The 16,610-nt window shown below is 35.4% G+C and overlaps 1 protein-coding gene across 4 annotated transcripts in view; it reads left to right on the top strand.

Annotated features, from left to right (window-relative positions):
• The window catches only part of LOC105483299 (sodium voltage-gated channel alpha subunit 7), a 102,350-nt gene that overhangs the window by 14,380 nt on the left and 71,360 nt on the right, over positions 1–16,610 (top strand). For all 4 annotated transcript variants that reach the window (XR_011609848.1, XM_071072888.1, XM_071072887.1 and 1 more), the window contains exons 2-4: positions 5,622–5,866; positions 8,990–9,108; positions 9,467–9,556. Coding sequence is in view for 3 of the 4 variants with exons in the window: in XM_071072887.1 (XP_070928988.1) it covers positions 5,622–5,866; positions 8,990–9,108; positions 9,467–9,556 (454 nt within the window). In the remaining variant the exon portion in view is untranslated. The remainder of the gene's footprint in view (positions 1–5,621; positions 5,867–8,989; positions 9,109–9,466; positions 9,557–16,610) is intronic.

Below are 16,610 nucleotides of genomic sequence, written 5' to 3'. Positions count from 1 at the left end.
GGGTAGTTTAAGTGTACCAACATTTAGATTTAAATACCTAGATTAGCATTTATTTCTACCACCTTTATAAAGAGCTATACAATGATGGAAAAGTCATTATACTGATCAAACACTGTTTCCCCATCCTTAAAATGGTAATCATAAGGAAGATATGTGGGAAAATAAGATAATTTATTAGAAACATCTAGTTCAGTGCTTTAAAAATGGTACTTGGTAAGCATGGCCATAATCATAATTTCCATAAAGATTAAAATAAATTTTCACTCATACTTAAATTTGAAATTCATTTCAAGGAGAATTTTTTTTTCTATAAGAATTCACCCCATTTCCATGTACTTCTGCTGCTCCTGCAAATGTCAACTGATATTCAACAGAAATGGATTCCACTTCAGTCAACAATATAAAATATTGGTACAATGAATTTGTTAGTGTCCAAATCTGGACTTGATACAATTGACTTTTATACAATTATTGCCAAAAGCTTACTTTAGCTATTCAATTTTTCAGAAAGAAGTCTAATGGATGGATTAACTATTAATCTTTCTATATTTTTTCAGACTTTAGTGCTGTATTAAGATGGCTCACCAGAAAGCATAGTGCCTGGACCATATTACATAAATTCCCCACAGAAATGATTTTACTGAATTATGATTTAATGATTAATAATTTAACAGTCTGCACTCAACCATCTAGAAGTCGGATGCATGCCAGTTCCATTTGATAAGTGCTTGCATTTTTTTTTTGCAGTATCACAGAAGGCAATGCCTGCTGTCTATTCATTCATTCATTCATCTAGTCAACAACCCAGGGTAGTTTCATTCAGCATCACAATTATCACTAAAACAGTCTTCTAGGATAAGTGACTGAGTTGAATGACAGAATCAGTACTGATGAAACCACTACTGTGGTCCAGGATTTCTTTGTGGTTTGATTGAATCTTTAAAACCTTGTGAGATATATGAGGAATTCCAAATTTTACATATGAGGAAAGGTCAGGTGATGTTACTAAGGTCTTATAGCTGGGGGGTGGCAAAATGAAGAGTCCAAGATTATTTTTTATGGAGTAGTAAAAGAAAAAAAAAAGGGATATTATACTAGGATTATGCAATAGGAAGACAGGCTGGCAAATTGGGTCTTGCGGTTTCGATAGAAGGTGTTTAAACCATTTTCATTAATGACAGCATCCATGCAAGAAGTTTGTAACCTCTTTTTGTGTCTTCTTTTAAGGCCAATGTTCTTAACTTACGTTAGTTTAGTAATATTTGTTAGCAATCAGAACGGATCCCTAAAAATATCAAAAATGTATTGATTTTGTTAATTCAGTGTTGCATAGTTTTAGTTAGCTAATATTTCAGTCAGACTTTTATATCATGTGAAACTGTGCAACAAATTCAATCCAATGATCTTAACCTTAGAATGTTCCAAAATTATAAGATGTGGAAATTAACAACCAATATTCAGATCTATTTAAATCATCCCACTGCCTGTCAAGAAGTATGTGTTTCCATGTTGGTAGTAGGGGAAGGTCTGATGTCCAAATCAACCCATTTCATTTTTGACAGCTATTAGAAAAATCTTTATTTTCTCGAGCCAAATATCTTCTGGCTTCACCTCATTGATTCTAGTTCATATTTTTTGAACAACATGAAAGTCTAATTTCTCTTCGACGTTAGAACCATTCGGATACTTGGAAATAGTAAGATTGTACTTGAGTTTTTTCTACCTCAACTATACATTCTCCATTCTTTTAGCTTGCCTGTAAATTGTTCTATTTTACTTAATCAACCTTCTGGTTCCATTTGAAGACCCTTCAGTTTATGTACATGCCTTTTAGTTGTAGTGTTCTTGGATTACAGCACAGTAGAGAAGGACTGCATCCTGCATCTTCCATCAACACAGATAGAGGTTATATTAGTGTTCTTGGCAGACACAAATTAGTATTGATTTGTATTGCAGTTACTATTAAGTAAAATCCCTTGACAATTTTCTCTGTTACAAAAGCATATCTCTACTGTACTTGTGCTGATGGGTATTTTAGTCCAAATTTTGAAGTTTTACAAGTATTTCTATTGCATTTTTTCTAGTAAATTTGACTCACCATTCTAATATAGCAAATTTTATCACAGTTAAAAATTTATATTTATTTTCCATGTATTATGTGCCAGACACTGTACTAGGTATTTTTACTTATATTATTTTGATTTATCCTTATTTAACCTGAGGAGGAATCCCAATTTTATGACTGAGAAAATATGTTCAGGGATATTAAATAATTTGACTGAGGTTTCTTAGAACATTAGTAACAGAGTTCAGGATTTGACTGTAGGTCTGAGTTCAAAGATCATGATTTTATTTGTCTCTACTAGGTTGTTTCTCTATCACAACCTAAATTGTTGATATGTTGAATAAGTCATATAGAATATAGATAACTTGGGTATGTTGTATCCATTGGCCACCAGCCTTTAGACAAAAACCCTGAGTCCTTATAGGCCTATCTTATTTTAATGCTGTCTAGCATGTATTTTTTCATCTTGTGAGACATTTTACAGTTTGACTTACTAAAATTCAAATACATATATTTTACTTCATTTTCCTTATTAAATAATCAAGTCTTATGGTGAGAAAATAGAGCATGAATAGGGTTGGTTCATGTAAATAAAAGTACCTGAGCAGCCAGTAACTGTCACAAAGCCCATGAATTTTTTCTTTGAAGAGGTTCAACAATCTTTAGTTCTTCACCCAGAAAATTTAGATATTCTCTTTTCACATAGAAGGAGGAGATTAGAAATACCAAGAAAATGTCAAGTCACAGTTAATTGCTAAGGCAGGAAACAAAACTCATAACAGGATCATTCAGCAGTTGCCTTTGGGAGCATCACTATATTTTATCATAATATAGTAAAGAATGTTTATAAAGATAACCAATAAGTTATTTATAAATTATTTAATATATATCCAAGGATCTCTGTGTAAAAATATTTTGAAAGGCTATTTTTTTTTTTTTTTTTTTTTGAGACGGAGTCTCGCTCTGTCGCCCAGGCTGGAGTGCAGTGGGAAGATCACAGCTCACTGCAAGCTCCGCCTCCCGGGTTCACGCCCTTCTCCTGCCTCAGCCTCCCGAGTAGCTGGGACTACAGGCGCCCGCCGCCACGCCCGGCTAATTTTTTTGTATTTTTAGTAGAGACGGGGTTTCACTGTGTTAGCTAGGATGGTCTGGATCTCCTGACCTCATGATCTGCCCGCCTCGACCTCCCACAGTGCTGGGATTACAAGTGTGAGCCACCGCGCCCGGCCTGAAAGGCTATTTTAAAGGAAAAAAGATTTCATATGTAAGAGAAAACTTAGTTATCTATAGCTTATACTCATAAATTGTACTTATTCAGAGCATCTTCTCTCCCCTTAATGAAGTTTAATATGTGAAATGTGACCATATGCATGTTTGTAAATGTGTGTATCTATATGGTATCTATAGATAATCTTAGCAAATTTTTAACGTCTCAGATATTTAGAAATAAGTAAATTTTTAGGTGAGTTTTTATACCATTAGTCTAGGAAGACAACTCTAAGTAGATATATGTTGATCTTCCTAGTACATATTCTTCCCTTGAAAATTTCCTCGTGCCGTATCTCTGAAACATCTCTTGGGCTTAAGAAACAACTGCTATTGCAAAAATATCCCTGTCTTTGATTACAAATGACTGAACCAGTCATTTGTGACTGGTTCTTGTAAATGAATCCAGAGGCTGGGCTCAGTCAAAGTATATTTCTGTTTATCTTTTTTTTTTTTTGAGACATATGTTATAGGTATGTGGTCAGAACTGAAAACCAAATAAAGTTAACAGACTGTCAATATTTTTAGTCTATGTGCATTCTTAGAAGTAAGAAAAGGAAGCCATTCTTTAAGTAGAATGCAGCAGATACGAAAAGCAAAGCAAAACCCAGAAAACTTGATTCCACAAAAGGCATAAGTAGTCATCCCAAAATGTTATTTTCATCTTTACTTCTCATTTTTATTTTCCACAGAACATTTATGACACAGAAATGTACCATGTATCCTCCCCTTGAATGTCTACAAGATTGCGTTTTGTGTATTTAAAATATATCCTGCTCGTCATTTACTTATGCTAGCAGTGAAGTCTGATTCTTGCAGTGAATGGTGTCCCAATAATATTAAATAACTTATCTTTTGCTTACTTTTAATTAATAAACAAGTAATGTGTTAAAGTATTTTTTGCACAACAGTGAAAATTGCACAACAGTGAAAAATTCTGAAGTAGAACATATGTGTGAGTATATATATGTGTGAGTGATTTCTGTCTTGGGAAAATCTTATGGAAGTAACTCAGCTAGTGCCAGCACCGTGAAAGAAAATACACAGATGCAAAATGTCACAATATCAAAACCAAAATTTATTATCTTTAATTGCAATAATAAAATTACAAAGAGTGTTTAGACAAACAAATGAATAAAAATCAATCAATTGACATTGAATAGAATCATTGGAAGGGTAAATTTTGACAGGAATTGGACTGGAACAAATTAGTAAAATAAAATGTTTGTATGTGTGAAAGAAGAACCAGGTTCATGAATGGGGAATTGATGCATGAAATTGTATTTAGTGAACACTACTTTGAGTTGCCTATAGGATATCTTGAAATAGGTAAAGACTAGAGTTGACATATGTGAAGACTACTGGAGTATCCCAAAGATAGAATTATAAAGATGATTACATTCAAGGACATATATAAATAAATAGTATTCAAGAATCATAATAGAAAATTGTTGAAAGAAAAATATTTTGTGTGTAAGGATTGATGACAGAGAGAAAAATACCATGAGTAATTTTCAAGGTGATTAGTTTGAGTTTTTATTTTTACAGTGGCTCACAGGTTAAAGAGTAATTCTAGTAACACAGAAAGATAAATAATTTTGCTTTTACCTGTTAAGTTGCTGCCTTTGGTGAAGTTACTATATAGACAGCTGGGGGAAGAAAGCATCTGGGAAATATTCTCATGCACTTGATAAATATTTGTATGCAAAGAGTAATTAAAACTCTGTTTGCCCATGCATTCATCAGAATGATAGATATAGCAGAGGAAGAAGGCAAACCCTTAAGAGATATCAGAGTTAAAATTTGGGTTAATATTTGACTGATACTGTAATTGATTTTTAAAAAGTAATCAGAGATACAAAAAGAGACATGGAAGAGCAGGGTGCAGAGCCAATGCAGAGTAAGTTTAAAGAAGAAAAGTGTAGTCAATTGTTAAATGTGTCTCCCAGGGAAATAATTGGATTTGACCAGAAAAAGTATCTCTAGCAAAAAAGATCTTTCTAAAAAAGATCTCTTTCATTATAATGGAGAAGTTGAAAGGTAGATTTCAGTAAAAGAAAGAGTTTAAAACAATGAATAAGTGAAGTATATTGAGTTACTCGTGAAATTACAAATTAAGTTCGATATTAAGTACAGTAAAACTCAGGACAACTTAGATTTCTACAAAACTAAGGAATATGTTGTTTAAATGCATGCATTCAGTTTACTGGTCTCTATTTTTCATGTCCCAACCTTTTGTACTTTTATGGTTTTATTAGTATACCCAACTTTAATATAGAATTTTTTGCAGGTACAAAATTGGAAATGTTGGCTTCACCAGAACCTAAGGGCCTTGTTCCCTTCACTAAAGAGTCTTTTGAACTTACAAAACAGCATATTGCTAAAACACATAATGAGGAACATGAAGAAGATTTAAAGCCAAATCCTGACTTGGAAGTTGGCAAAGAGCTTCCATTTATTTATGGAAACCTTTCTCAAGGAATGGTGTCAGAGCCCTTGGAAGATGTGGACCCATACTACTACAAGAAAAAAAATGTGAGATTTAATTGAGATTATTTTGATGACATTTTTATTATTTTATTTCCAGACATAAAAAAATGTAATTGAGATAGGATACAAAAAGATAATGAAAAACAGGGCAAGATCTGATTTTAAATTATACAGAACTACATAAGATGTCTCATTTTGGGAGCACACATATTGGAGATTTTTATCAAAACTGATATCTTACCTGGTTAGGTAGTATATTTTGGATTACTTTACTTCATAATATATGTATTAGTATGCCTTAATGTAAGTGAAATATTTTAAGGGAACATGATGATTGTCCATTTGTGGTTTTCAATTTTAAAATGCCTGTAAAATGCCTAGAATGTGCTCAACAATTTAAAATGTTCAATATGATGAGCTTACTCAGAAGTTAGAAAAGTAAATACAACCCGTATGTTATTTATCATTTTTATTCATTCATACATGCATACACTTACTCCTTATCTCCAGAATGACTTTAGGCACCTGCTACTATATGTCCAACCCCAGAACAAGCACAAAATGTTAAATATGAAAATAATCACATTTAGAAATCAGAGATTGGTGTGAACCAATGAAGCTGAAAGAATCATTAAGGATCCTGCAGAATTTGAGTTATAGCTTAAAGAACACTTCAAAGTTTTAATAAGGGAAAGGGAAGACCTATGTGTAGGTAAGAGCAGAGAATGATTCTGGAAGGAGGAAAAGAAAAAGTGATGCTATAACTGGAAACTTAGCTGTTGCAAGTTGTGAGATATGAGGTGAGATAATGGAGATGTCAACGTGGATTTAATATGGTGATCAAAGGCTTGATGCAATGAATATAATGTTTAAGTAGCATTAACCCAACAGATTTCTAAATGACTATTGCATGGAAGAGACAGGATTAGAAAGATGAAATAACAGAGAGAGTAATCCAGGACTGAAGTCAAGAGGAGACAGAGAGAACAAAGCTGAGAGGAAACAGCACGATTTGACTGGCTAAAAATGCCAAGGTTTGCAGCGTAGAGGAATGGGGATGCCACTGACAAAATGAAATAACTAGAAAGAATATCAAATTTGGGGAAGGTGACAATTAGCTTCATAGTGAAAAAAATTAATTTGTAGAGCATTCAATGATATTATCAAATGGGTGACAAGGAATTGCACCACATTCTCTGGATGGAAGACAAAGTGATTTTTTTTTTTAAATAAATTACAATTCTTTGGAATACTTGTCATGGTGGAAGAGTATTGACATTTTATGGTAGAAATGTATATATTAACTTAAAAGACTCCAGTATCTCTGGTAGCCTCCATGGGCATTATGCAGCATTGTTATAATATACATGCTTAATCTTGAGAGCATTTTAATGAAAGTATAAGTTAAGCCCTCATCTCAATTACCTCTACATTCAGTTTTTGCTATGTTTATGTCATAATAATTGATATGGCACAGTAACCGTAGGGATAGGTGTAATATTGCAAAGTTCTGAGTACCCTGCGGTGTGTACAGACACGGTTGGTAAAGTGCTAGTTGTGTTATTGAAGACAAAACCAAATATTTTGAAAAATAAACCAAGGCCCAGATTTACTCTTGGTCTAGTTCCCATGAAACATCTGGAGCAAGAACTGCACAGATAGCTTGGTATAAAAGTGCTGTTATAAATGACAATTTATTTGAGTTATATTAGGTTTATTCTGTTAAAGGTGGCATAAAATAAATACTTTTATAATTAATAAAACAATTTCAGCTCTTAAATTGGGAGATTATTATATCTGAAATTACTCATCACAATCACATATATTACATCTTGTATGAAGTTTGAGATTGTTCTGGAAAATAGCATGAAAAGCACATTTTAAAAAATCAGATTTACTTCGGCTCTTTTAAGTTTTTATTTTCTGTTTGCATTTAAAATAGAGGGAAGATAGCTACAGTATAGGTCAAAGTGTTCACAGATTGTGTGTTAGAAAATATTTTATTAAGAAGAATTATATCACAATTTGGTTTCCATTTAGAACATTTATTCATGAAATATTGTTGAATATATATTTACACTAAGTAGTCTATTTTGCTGTATATATACAAAATAGAAATAATCACCTCTGCATAACATATAATACTGTAGCATCTAATAGATTATATTTAATATATAATTTTAGTATACTATAATTTATTGTGCTTCAGTATGTTATATATTATAAATTATAAAATATACTCTTTTAGACTGTAAGCTATAAAATATTTGCTAATTGTATTTATTTATACCCCACAATAAAATTTTTCCAAATGGATATATAGTGGATATATATATACACACTTTCAATGAGTGCACATATATATATCTCTCTACACACAAATATAAAAATATACAAACTTGCTCATATGCAGGTATATATATATACACACATGAATATATATTATATATACACACATTATATATATATACACTTGAATATGTATGTACATGTTCATGTACATACACAAGCATGTACACATATTTAGATATATGACTCAATTTTAATTTCGGAATATTTCTGATATTTCATTATTTTTTGTTAGAATTTTAATGCTTTAATATCTCAACGTATTAGGTTTACATGTTATAAATTTCTGGTTTAGATATATGTATGTTAATGATATCATGCAAGTTTGGTTTTATTTCATAGACAATTGTTAAGAATTAAAGTACTATTTCAATTCATTGACTCTTCTTTGCTACCATAATCCCACATTTGATTTGCTCTAAAATAAAATCTAACTTTTAGCATTCATTACGTTCTCAGATACACAGGCTCCGGCACTTTTAAATGGATGTTCGTGAGCCATTGGGATATTGTGTTCTTCCTATTCTGTTAGTTCTCTAAGGAGACCAGAGGTTGGCTTGAGACAAACAACTTTCTTGGGTGTAACAGTAGCAAAAAACCCAAAAAAGCAAAAATGGTAGAGAAACAGACAAGCCTCAATGCGAATAAAAACATCTAAAATCCTTCCATTTGACTTAGTCTATAAAAATATATATAAAAAAGAAAAGTATAGCTGTTAGAGTCGAAGACTATAATGATGATTGATTGACAATTTGTTGCATAATTGATGAGATTGTGGTTCTGAGTTCTAATTTCACTTGATCGCTTTTCTTCTTACAGACTTTCATAGTATTAAATAAAAACAGAACAATCTTCAGATTCAATGCAGCTTCCATCTTGTGTACATTGTCTCCTTTCAATTGTATCAGAGGAACAACTATCAAGGTTTTGGCACATCCATATCCTTTTCTGTTGACTTGTTGACTTTAAACTGTGCTGACATTAACTGCAACTATACTGTTATTCAACTATTTCTGCAGTATTTTTCTCTTTTCAATTTATGTCTCATGATAGGTCATATTGAAATCTAGATTATACTTCATTAAGTGTTCCGCATTTGAAAATACATATAAAGTATATTTTCTAATATACACACCAATAGTAAATATTAACAAATATTAATGCCCATTGTTCAATAAGATTAATATTTTTCAACATTTAAGAAAATATTTTAGCTCAATGTATATAAATATATATAATAGAAATATATCTTTTCCAATATTATTTATTAACTATTATTCCTTGACTATAAGCTACCTTTTTCCGACTGTTTATTCTAATTAGTGTCCTGCTTGATTGCATATTCATGTCCCTGACTAATTTGCCAAAATGGAGACCAGTATTAGAGTATGTTATATGATTATTTTATACATATCATATATAATTATATATTTTTAATATTTTACATTTTATTTTAATAATATTGAATTATATAATACATTATATTTTATATTATAATAAATTTAATATTTGTTAATGATAAAGATAATATTTCAGTGCTTCACATCTATTTTTTTTGCTGTTGCAATCTCATTTCTGATTTGCTTTTAACTCAGGTAACTTTCATTCATTTTCATTCATTAAGAAAATCCCTTTCTCCCTTTCTGTTCTATTCCTCTCTTTCTGAAGACATACCCGTCGTTTGGCTTGCATTAGACTGTAAGGATGGAAAGACCCATTAAATTATCTGGGGGAAAAGGCTTTCTTGAAGTTACCTTTTGAGCTTTTATTAAAAATTTATTTATTTATTTGTTTGTTTATTTATTATTATTATTATACTTTAAGTTCTAGGGTACATGTGCATAATGTGCAGTTTGTTACATATGTATATTTGTGCCATATTGGTGTGCTGCACCCATCAACTCGTCAGCACCCATCAACTCGTCATTTACATCAGGTATAACTCCCAATGCAATCCCTCCCCCCTCCCCCCTCCCCATGATAGGCCCCAGTGTGTGATGTTCCCCTTCCCAAGTGCAGGTGATCTCATTGTTCAGTTCCCACCTATGAGTGAGAACATGCGGTGTTTGGCTTTCTGTACTTGTGATAGTTTGCTGAGAATGATGGTTTCCAGCTGCATCCATGTCCCTACAAAGGACACGAACTCATCCTTTTTTATGGCTGCATAGTATTCCATGGTGTATATGTGCCACATTTTCTTAATCCAGTCTGTCACTGATGGACATTTGGGTTGATTCCAAGTCTTTGCTATTGTGAATAGTGCCGCAATAAACATACGTGTGCATGTGTCTTTATAGCAGCATGATTTATAATCCTTTGGGTATATCCCCAGTAATGGAATGGCTGGGTCATATGGTACATCTAGTTCTAGATCCTTGAGGAATCGCCATACTGTTTTCCATAATGGTTGAACTAGTTTACAATCCCACCAACAGTGTAAAAGTGTTCCTATTTCTCCACATCCTCTCCAGCACCTGTTGTTTCCTGACTTTTTAATGATCGCCATTCTAACTGGTGTGAGATGGTATCTCATTGTGGTTTTGATTTGCATTTCTCTGATGGCCAGTGATGATGAGCATTTTTTCATGTGTCTGTTGGCTGTATGAATGTCTTCTTTTGAGAAATGTCTGTTCATATCCTTTGCCCACTTTTTGATGGGGTTGTTTGTTTTTTTCTTGTAAATTTGTTTGAGTTCTTTGTAGGTTCTGGATATTAGCCCTTTGTCAGATGAGTAGATTGCAAAACTTTTCTCCCATTCTGTAGGTTGCCTGTTCACTCTGATGGTAGTTTCTTTTGCTGTGCAGAAGCTCTTTAGTTTAATGAGATCCCATTTGTCAATTTTGGCTTTTGCTGCCGCTGCTTTTAGTGTTTTAGACATGAAGTCTTTGCCCATGCCTATGTCCTGAATGGTACTACCTAGGTTTTCTTCTAGGATTTTTATGGTATTGGGTCTAACATTTAAGTCTGTAATCCATCTTGAATTAATTTTCATATAAGGAGTAAGGAAAGGATCCAGTTTCAGCTTTCTACTTATGGCTAGCCAATTTTCCCAGCACCATTTATTAAATAGGGAATCCTTTCCCCATTTCTTGTTTCTCTCAGGTTTGTCAAAGATCAGATGGCTGTAGATGTGTGGTATTATTTCTGAGGACTCTGTTCTGTTCCATTGGTCTATATCTCTGTTTTGGTACCAGTACCATGCTGTTTTGGTTACTGTAGCCTTGTAGTATAGTTTGAAGTCAGGTAGCGTGATGCCTCCAGCTTTGTTCTTTTGACTTAGGATTGTCTTGGAGATGCGGGCTCTTTTTTGGTTCCATATGAACTTTAAAGCAGTTTTTTCCAATTCTGTGAAGAAACTCATTGGTAGCTTGATGGGGATGGCATTGAATCTATAAATTACCTTGGGCAATATGGCCATTTTCACGATATTGATTCTTCCTATCCATGAGCATGGTATGTTCTTCCATTTGTTTGTGTCCTCTTTTATTTCACTGAGCAGTGGTTTGTAGTTCTCCTTGAAGAGGTCCTTTACATCCCTTGTAAGTTGGATTCCTAGGTATTTTATTGTCTTTGAAGCAATTGTGAATGGAAGTTCATTCCTGATTTGGCTCTCTGTTTATCTGTTACTGGTGTATAAGAATGCTTGTGATTTTTGCACATTAATTTTGTATCCTGAGACTTTGCTGAAGTTGCTTATCAGCTTAAGGAGATTTTGGGCTGAGACAATGGGGTTTTCTAAATATACAATCATGTCATCTGCAAACAGGGACAGTTTGACTTCTTCTTTTCCTAACTGAATACCCTTGATTTCTTTCTCTTGCCTGATTGCCCTAGCAGAACTTGCAATACTATGTTGAATAGGAGTGGTGAGAGAGGGCATCCCTGTCTTGTGCCAGTTTTCAAAGGGAATTTTTCCAGGTTTTGCCCATTCAGTATGATATTGGCTGTGGGTTTGTCATAAATAGCTCTTATTATTTAGAGGTACGTTCCATCAATACCGAATTTATTGAGCGTTTTTAGCGTGAAGGGCTGTTGAATTTTGTCAAAAGCCTTTTCTGCATCTATTGAGATAATCATGTGGTTCTTGCCTTTGGTTGTGTTTATATGCTGGATTATGTTTATTGATTTGTGAATGTTGAACCAGCCTTGCATCCCAGGGATGAAGCCCACTTGATCATGGTGGATAAGCTTTTTGATGTGCTGCTGGATTTGGTTTGCCAGTATTTTATTGAGGATTGTTGCATCGATGTTCATCAGGGATATTGGTCTAAAATTCTCTTTTTTTGTTGTGTCTCTGCCAGGCTTTGGTATCAGGATGATGTTGGCCTCATAAAATGAGTTAGGGAGGATTCCCTCTTTTTCTATTGATTGGAATAGTTTCAGAGGGAATGGTACCAGCTCCTCCTTGTACCTCTGGTAGAATTCAGCTGTGAATCCATCTGGTCCTGGACTTTATTTCGTTGGTAGGCTATCAATTATTGCCTCAATTTCAGAGCCTGCTATTGGTCTATTCAGGGATTCAACTTCTTCCTGGTTTAGTCTTGGAAGAGTGTAAGTGTCCAGGAAATTATCCATTTCTTCTAGATTTTCTAGTTTATTTGCGTAGAGGTGTTTATAGTATTCTCTGATGGTAGTTTGTATTTCTGTGGGGTCGGTGGTGATATCCCCTTTATCATTTTTTATTGCATCTATTTGATTCTTCTTTCTTTTCTTCTTTATTAGTCTTGCTAGTGGTCTGTCAATTTTGTTGATCTTTTCAAAAAACCAACTCCTGGATTCATTGATTTTTTGGAGGGTTTTTTGTGTTTCTATCTCCTTCAGTTCTGCTCTGATCTTAGTTTTTTCTTGCCTTCTGCTAGCTTTTGAATGTGTTTGCTCTTGCTTCTCTAGTTCTTTTAATTGTGATGTTAGAGTGTCAATTTTAGATCTTTCCCGCTTTCTCTTGTGGGCATTTAGTGCTATAAATTTCCCTCTACACACTGCTTTAAATGTGTCCCAGAGATTCTGGTGTGTTGTATCTTTGTTCTCATTGGTTTCAAAGAACATCTTTATTTCTGCCTTCATTTCGAATGACCCAGTAGTCATTCAGGAGCAGGTTGTTCAGTTTCCATGTAGTTGAGCGGTTTTGATTGAGTTTCTTAGTCCTGAGTTCTAGTTTGATTGCATTGTGGTCTGAGAGACAGTTTGTTATAATTTCTGTTCTTGTACATTTGCTGAGGAGTGCTTTACTTCCAATTATGTGGTCAATTTTGGAATAAGTGCGATGTGGTGCTGAGAAGAATGTATATTCTGTTGATTTGGGGTGGAGAGTTCTATAGATGTCTATTAGGTCTGCTTGCTGCAGAGATGAGTTCAATTCCTGGATATCCTTGTTAACTTTCTGTCTCGTTGATCTGTCTAATGTTGACAGTGGAGTGTTGAAGTCTCCCATTATTATTGTATGGGAGTCTAAGTCTCTTTGTAAGTCTCTAAGGACTTGCTTTATGAATCTGGGTGCTCCTGTATTGGGTGCATATATATTTAGGATAGTTAGCTCTTCCTGTTGAATTGATCCTTTTACCATTATGTAATGGTCTTCTTTGTCTCTTTTGATCTTTGATGGTTTAAAGTCTGTTTTATCAGAGACTAGTATTGCAACCCCTGCTTTCTTTTGTTCTCCATTTGCTTGGTAAATCTTCCTCCATCCCTTTATTTTGAGCCTATGTATGTCTCTGCATGTGAGATGGGTCTCCTGAATACAGCAGACTGATGGGTCTTGACTCTTTATCCAGTTTGCCAGTCTGTGTCTTTTAATTGGAGCATTTAGTCCATTTACATTTAAGGTTAATATTGTTATGTGTGAACTTGATCCTGCCATTATGATATTAACTGGTTATTTTGCTTGTTAGTTGATGCAGTTTCTTCCTAGCCTCGATGGTCTTTACATTTTGGCTTGTTTTTGCAATGGCTGGTACCGGTTGTTCCTTTCCATGTTTAGTGCTTCCTTCAGGGTCTCTTGTAAGGCAGGCCTGGTGGTGACAAAATCTCTAAGCATTTGCTTATCTGTAAAGGATTTTATTTCTCCTCCACTTATGAAACTTAGTTTGACTGGATATGAAATTCTGGGTTTAAAATTATTTTCTTTAAGAATGTTGAATATTGGCCCCCACTCTCTTCTGGCTTGGAGAGTTTCTGCCGAGAGATCTGCTGTTAGTCTGATGGGCTTCCCTTTGTGGGTAACCCGACCTTTCTCTCTGGCTGCCCTTAAGATTTTTTCCTTCATTTCAAGTTTGGTGAACCTGGCAATTATGTGTCTTGGAGTTGCCCTTCTCGAGGAGTATCTTTGTGGCATTCTCTTTATTTCCTGGATTTGAATGTCGGCCTGCCCTACTAGGTTGGGGAAGTTCTCCTGGATGATATCCTGAAGAGTGTTTTCCAACTTGGTTCCATTTTCCCCCTCACTTTCAGGCACCCCAATCAGACGTAGATTTGGTCTTTTTACATAATCCCATACTTCTTGCAGGCTTTGTTCATTTCTTTTTCTTCTTTTTTCTTTTGGTTTCTCTTCTCGTTTAATTTCATTCATTTGATCTTCAACGCTGATACTCTTCCAGTTGATCGAGTCAGTTACTGAAGCTTGTGCATTTGTCGCGTATTTCTTGTGTCATGGTTTTCATCTTATTCATTTCATTTATGACCTTCTCTGCATTAATTACTCTAGCTATCAATTCTTCCACTTTTTTTTCAAGATTTTTAGTTTCTTTGCGCTGGGTACGTAATTCCTCCTTTAGCTCTGAGAAGTTTGATGGACTGAAGCCTTCTTCTCTCATCTCGTCAAAGTCATTCTCCGTCCAGCTTTGATCCGTTGCTGGCGATGAGCTGTGCTCCTTTGCCGGGGGGAGATGCGCTCTTATTTTTTGAATTTCCAGCTTTTCTGCCCTGCTTTTTCCCCATCTTTGTGGTTTTATCTGCCTCTGGTCTTTGATGATGGTGATGTACTGATGGGGTTTTGGTGTAGGTGTCCTTCCTGTTTGATAGTTTTCCTTCTAACAGTCAGGACCCTCAGCTGTAGGTCTGTTGGAGATTGCTTGAGGTCCACTCCAGACCCTGTTTGCCTGGGTATCAGCAGCAGAGGCTGCAGAAGATAGAATATTGCTGAACAGTGAGTGTACCTGTCTGATTCTTGCTTTGGAAGCTTCCTCTTAGGGGTGTACTCCACTCTGTGAGGTGTGGGGTGTCAGACTGCCCCTAGTGGGGGATGTCTCCCAGTTAGGCTACTCAGGGGTCAGGGACCCACTTGAACAGGCAGTCTGTCCCTTCTCAGATCTCAACCTCCGTGTTGGGAGATCCACTGCTCTCTTCAAAGCTGTCAGACAGAGTCGTTTGCGTCTGCAGAGGTTTCTGCTGCTTTTGTTGTTGTATAGTTATGCCCTGTCCCCAGAGGTGGAGTCTACAGAGACAGGCAGGTTTCCTTGAGCTGCTGTGAGCTCCACCCAGTTCGGGCTTCCCAGCCGCTTTGTTTACCTACTTAAGCCTCAGCAATGGCGGGCGCCCCTCCCCCAGCCTCGCTGCTGCCTTGTGGTTAGATCACAGACTGCTGTGCTAGCAATGAGGGAGGCTCCATGGGCGTGGGACTCTCCCGGCCAGGTGCGGGATACAATCTCTTGGTGTGCCCGTTTGGGGTGTATTGGGGTGGGAGTTACCCGATTTTCCAGGTGTTGTGTGTCTCAGTTCCCCTGGCTAGGAAAAGGGATTCCCTTCCCCCTTGCGCTTCCCAGGTGAGGCGATACCTCGCCCTGCTTCAGGTCTCGTTGGTCGGGCTGCAGCAGCTGACCAGCACTGATTGTCCCACACTCCCTAGTGAGATGAACCCAGTACCTCAGTTGAAAATGCAGAAATCACCGGTCTTCTGTGTCGCTCGCGCTGGGAGTTAGAGACTGGAGCTGTTCCTATTCGGCCATCTTGCTCCGCCCCCACCTTTTGAGCTTTAATTTTGGAAGTTGACTATAACAATATCACCATTAAAAACATGCTTCAATATATATATTATATATATGTAATAAAATTAGATCTTACACATGCCCTTAATGATGATTATTAATTATTGTGTAATCCCTATAGGGATCAAATTTGATATGTGATGTTTTTATCATTTACCTACATAATATGTAAAGGCTATTACCTCTCAGCTAGGATTTATTGATTTTTTAATTTTTTTAACTTTTATTTTAAATTCAGAGGCACAAGGGCAGGTTTGTTACATAGGTAAACTTTTGTCATGGGGTTTTGTTATGCAGATTATTCATCACCCAGGTATTAAGCCTAATACTCATTAGTTATTTTTTTCGTAATCCTCTCCCTCCTCTCATCCTCTGCCCTCCAAAAGGCCCCACTGTGTTGTTCCCCTCTATGTGTCCATGTGTTCTCACCATTTTGCTCCGACTTTTAAGTGAGAACATGC

Source organism: Macaca nemestrina, chromosome 11 (assembly GCF_043159975.1).
Source record: "Macaca nemestrina isolate mMacNem1 chromosome 11, mMacNem.hap1, whole genome shotgun sequence".
Lineage (NCBI taxonomy): Eukaryota > Metazoa > Chordata > Mammalia > Primates > Cercopithecidae > Macaca > Macaca nemestrina.
This window is presented reverse-complemented; position numbering and strand designations above follow the sequence as displayed.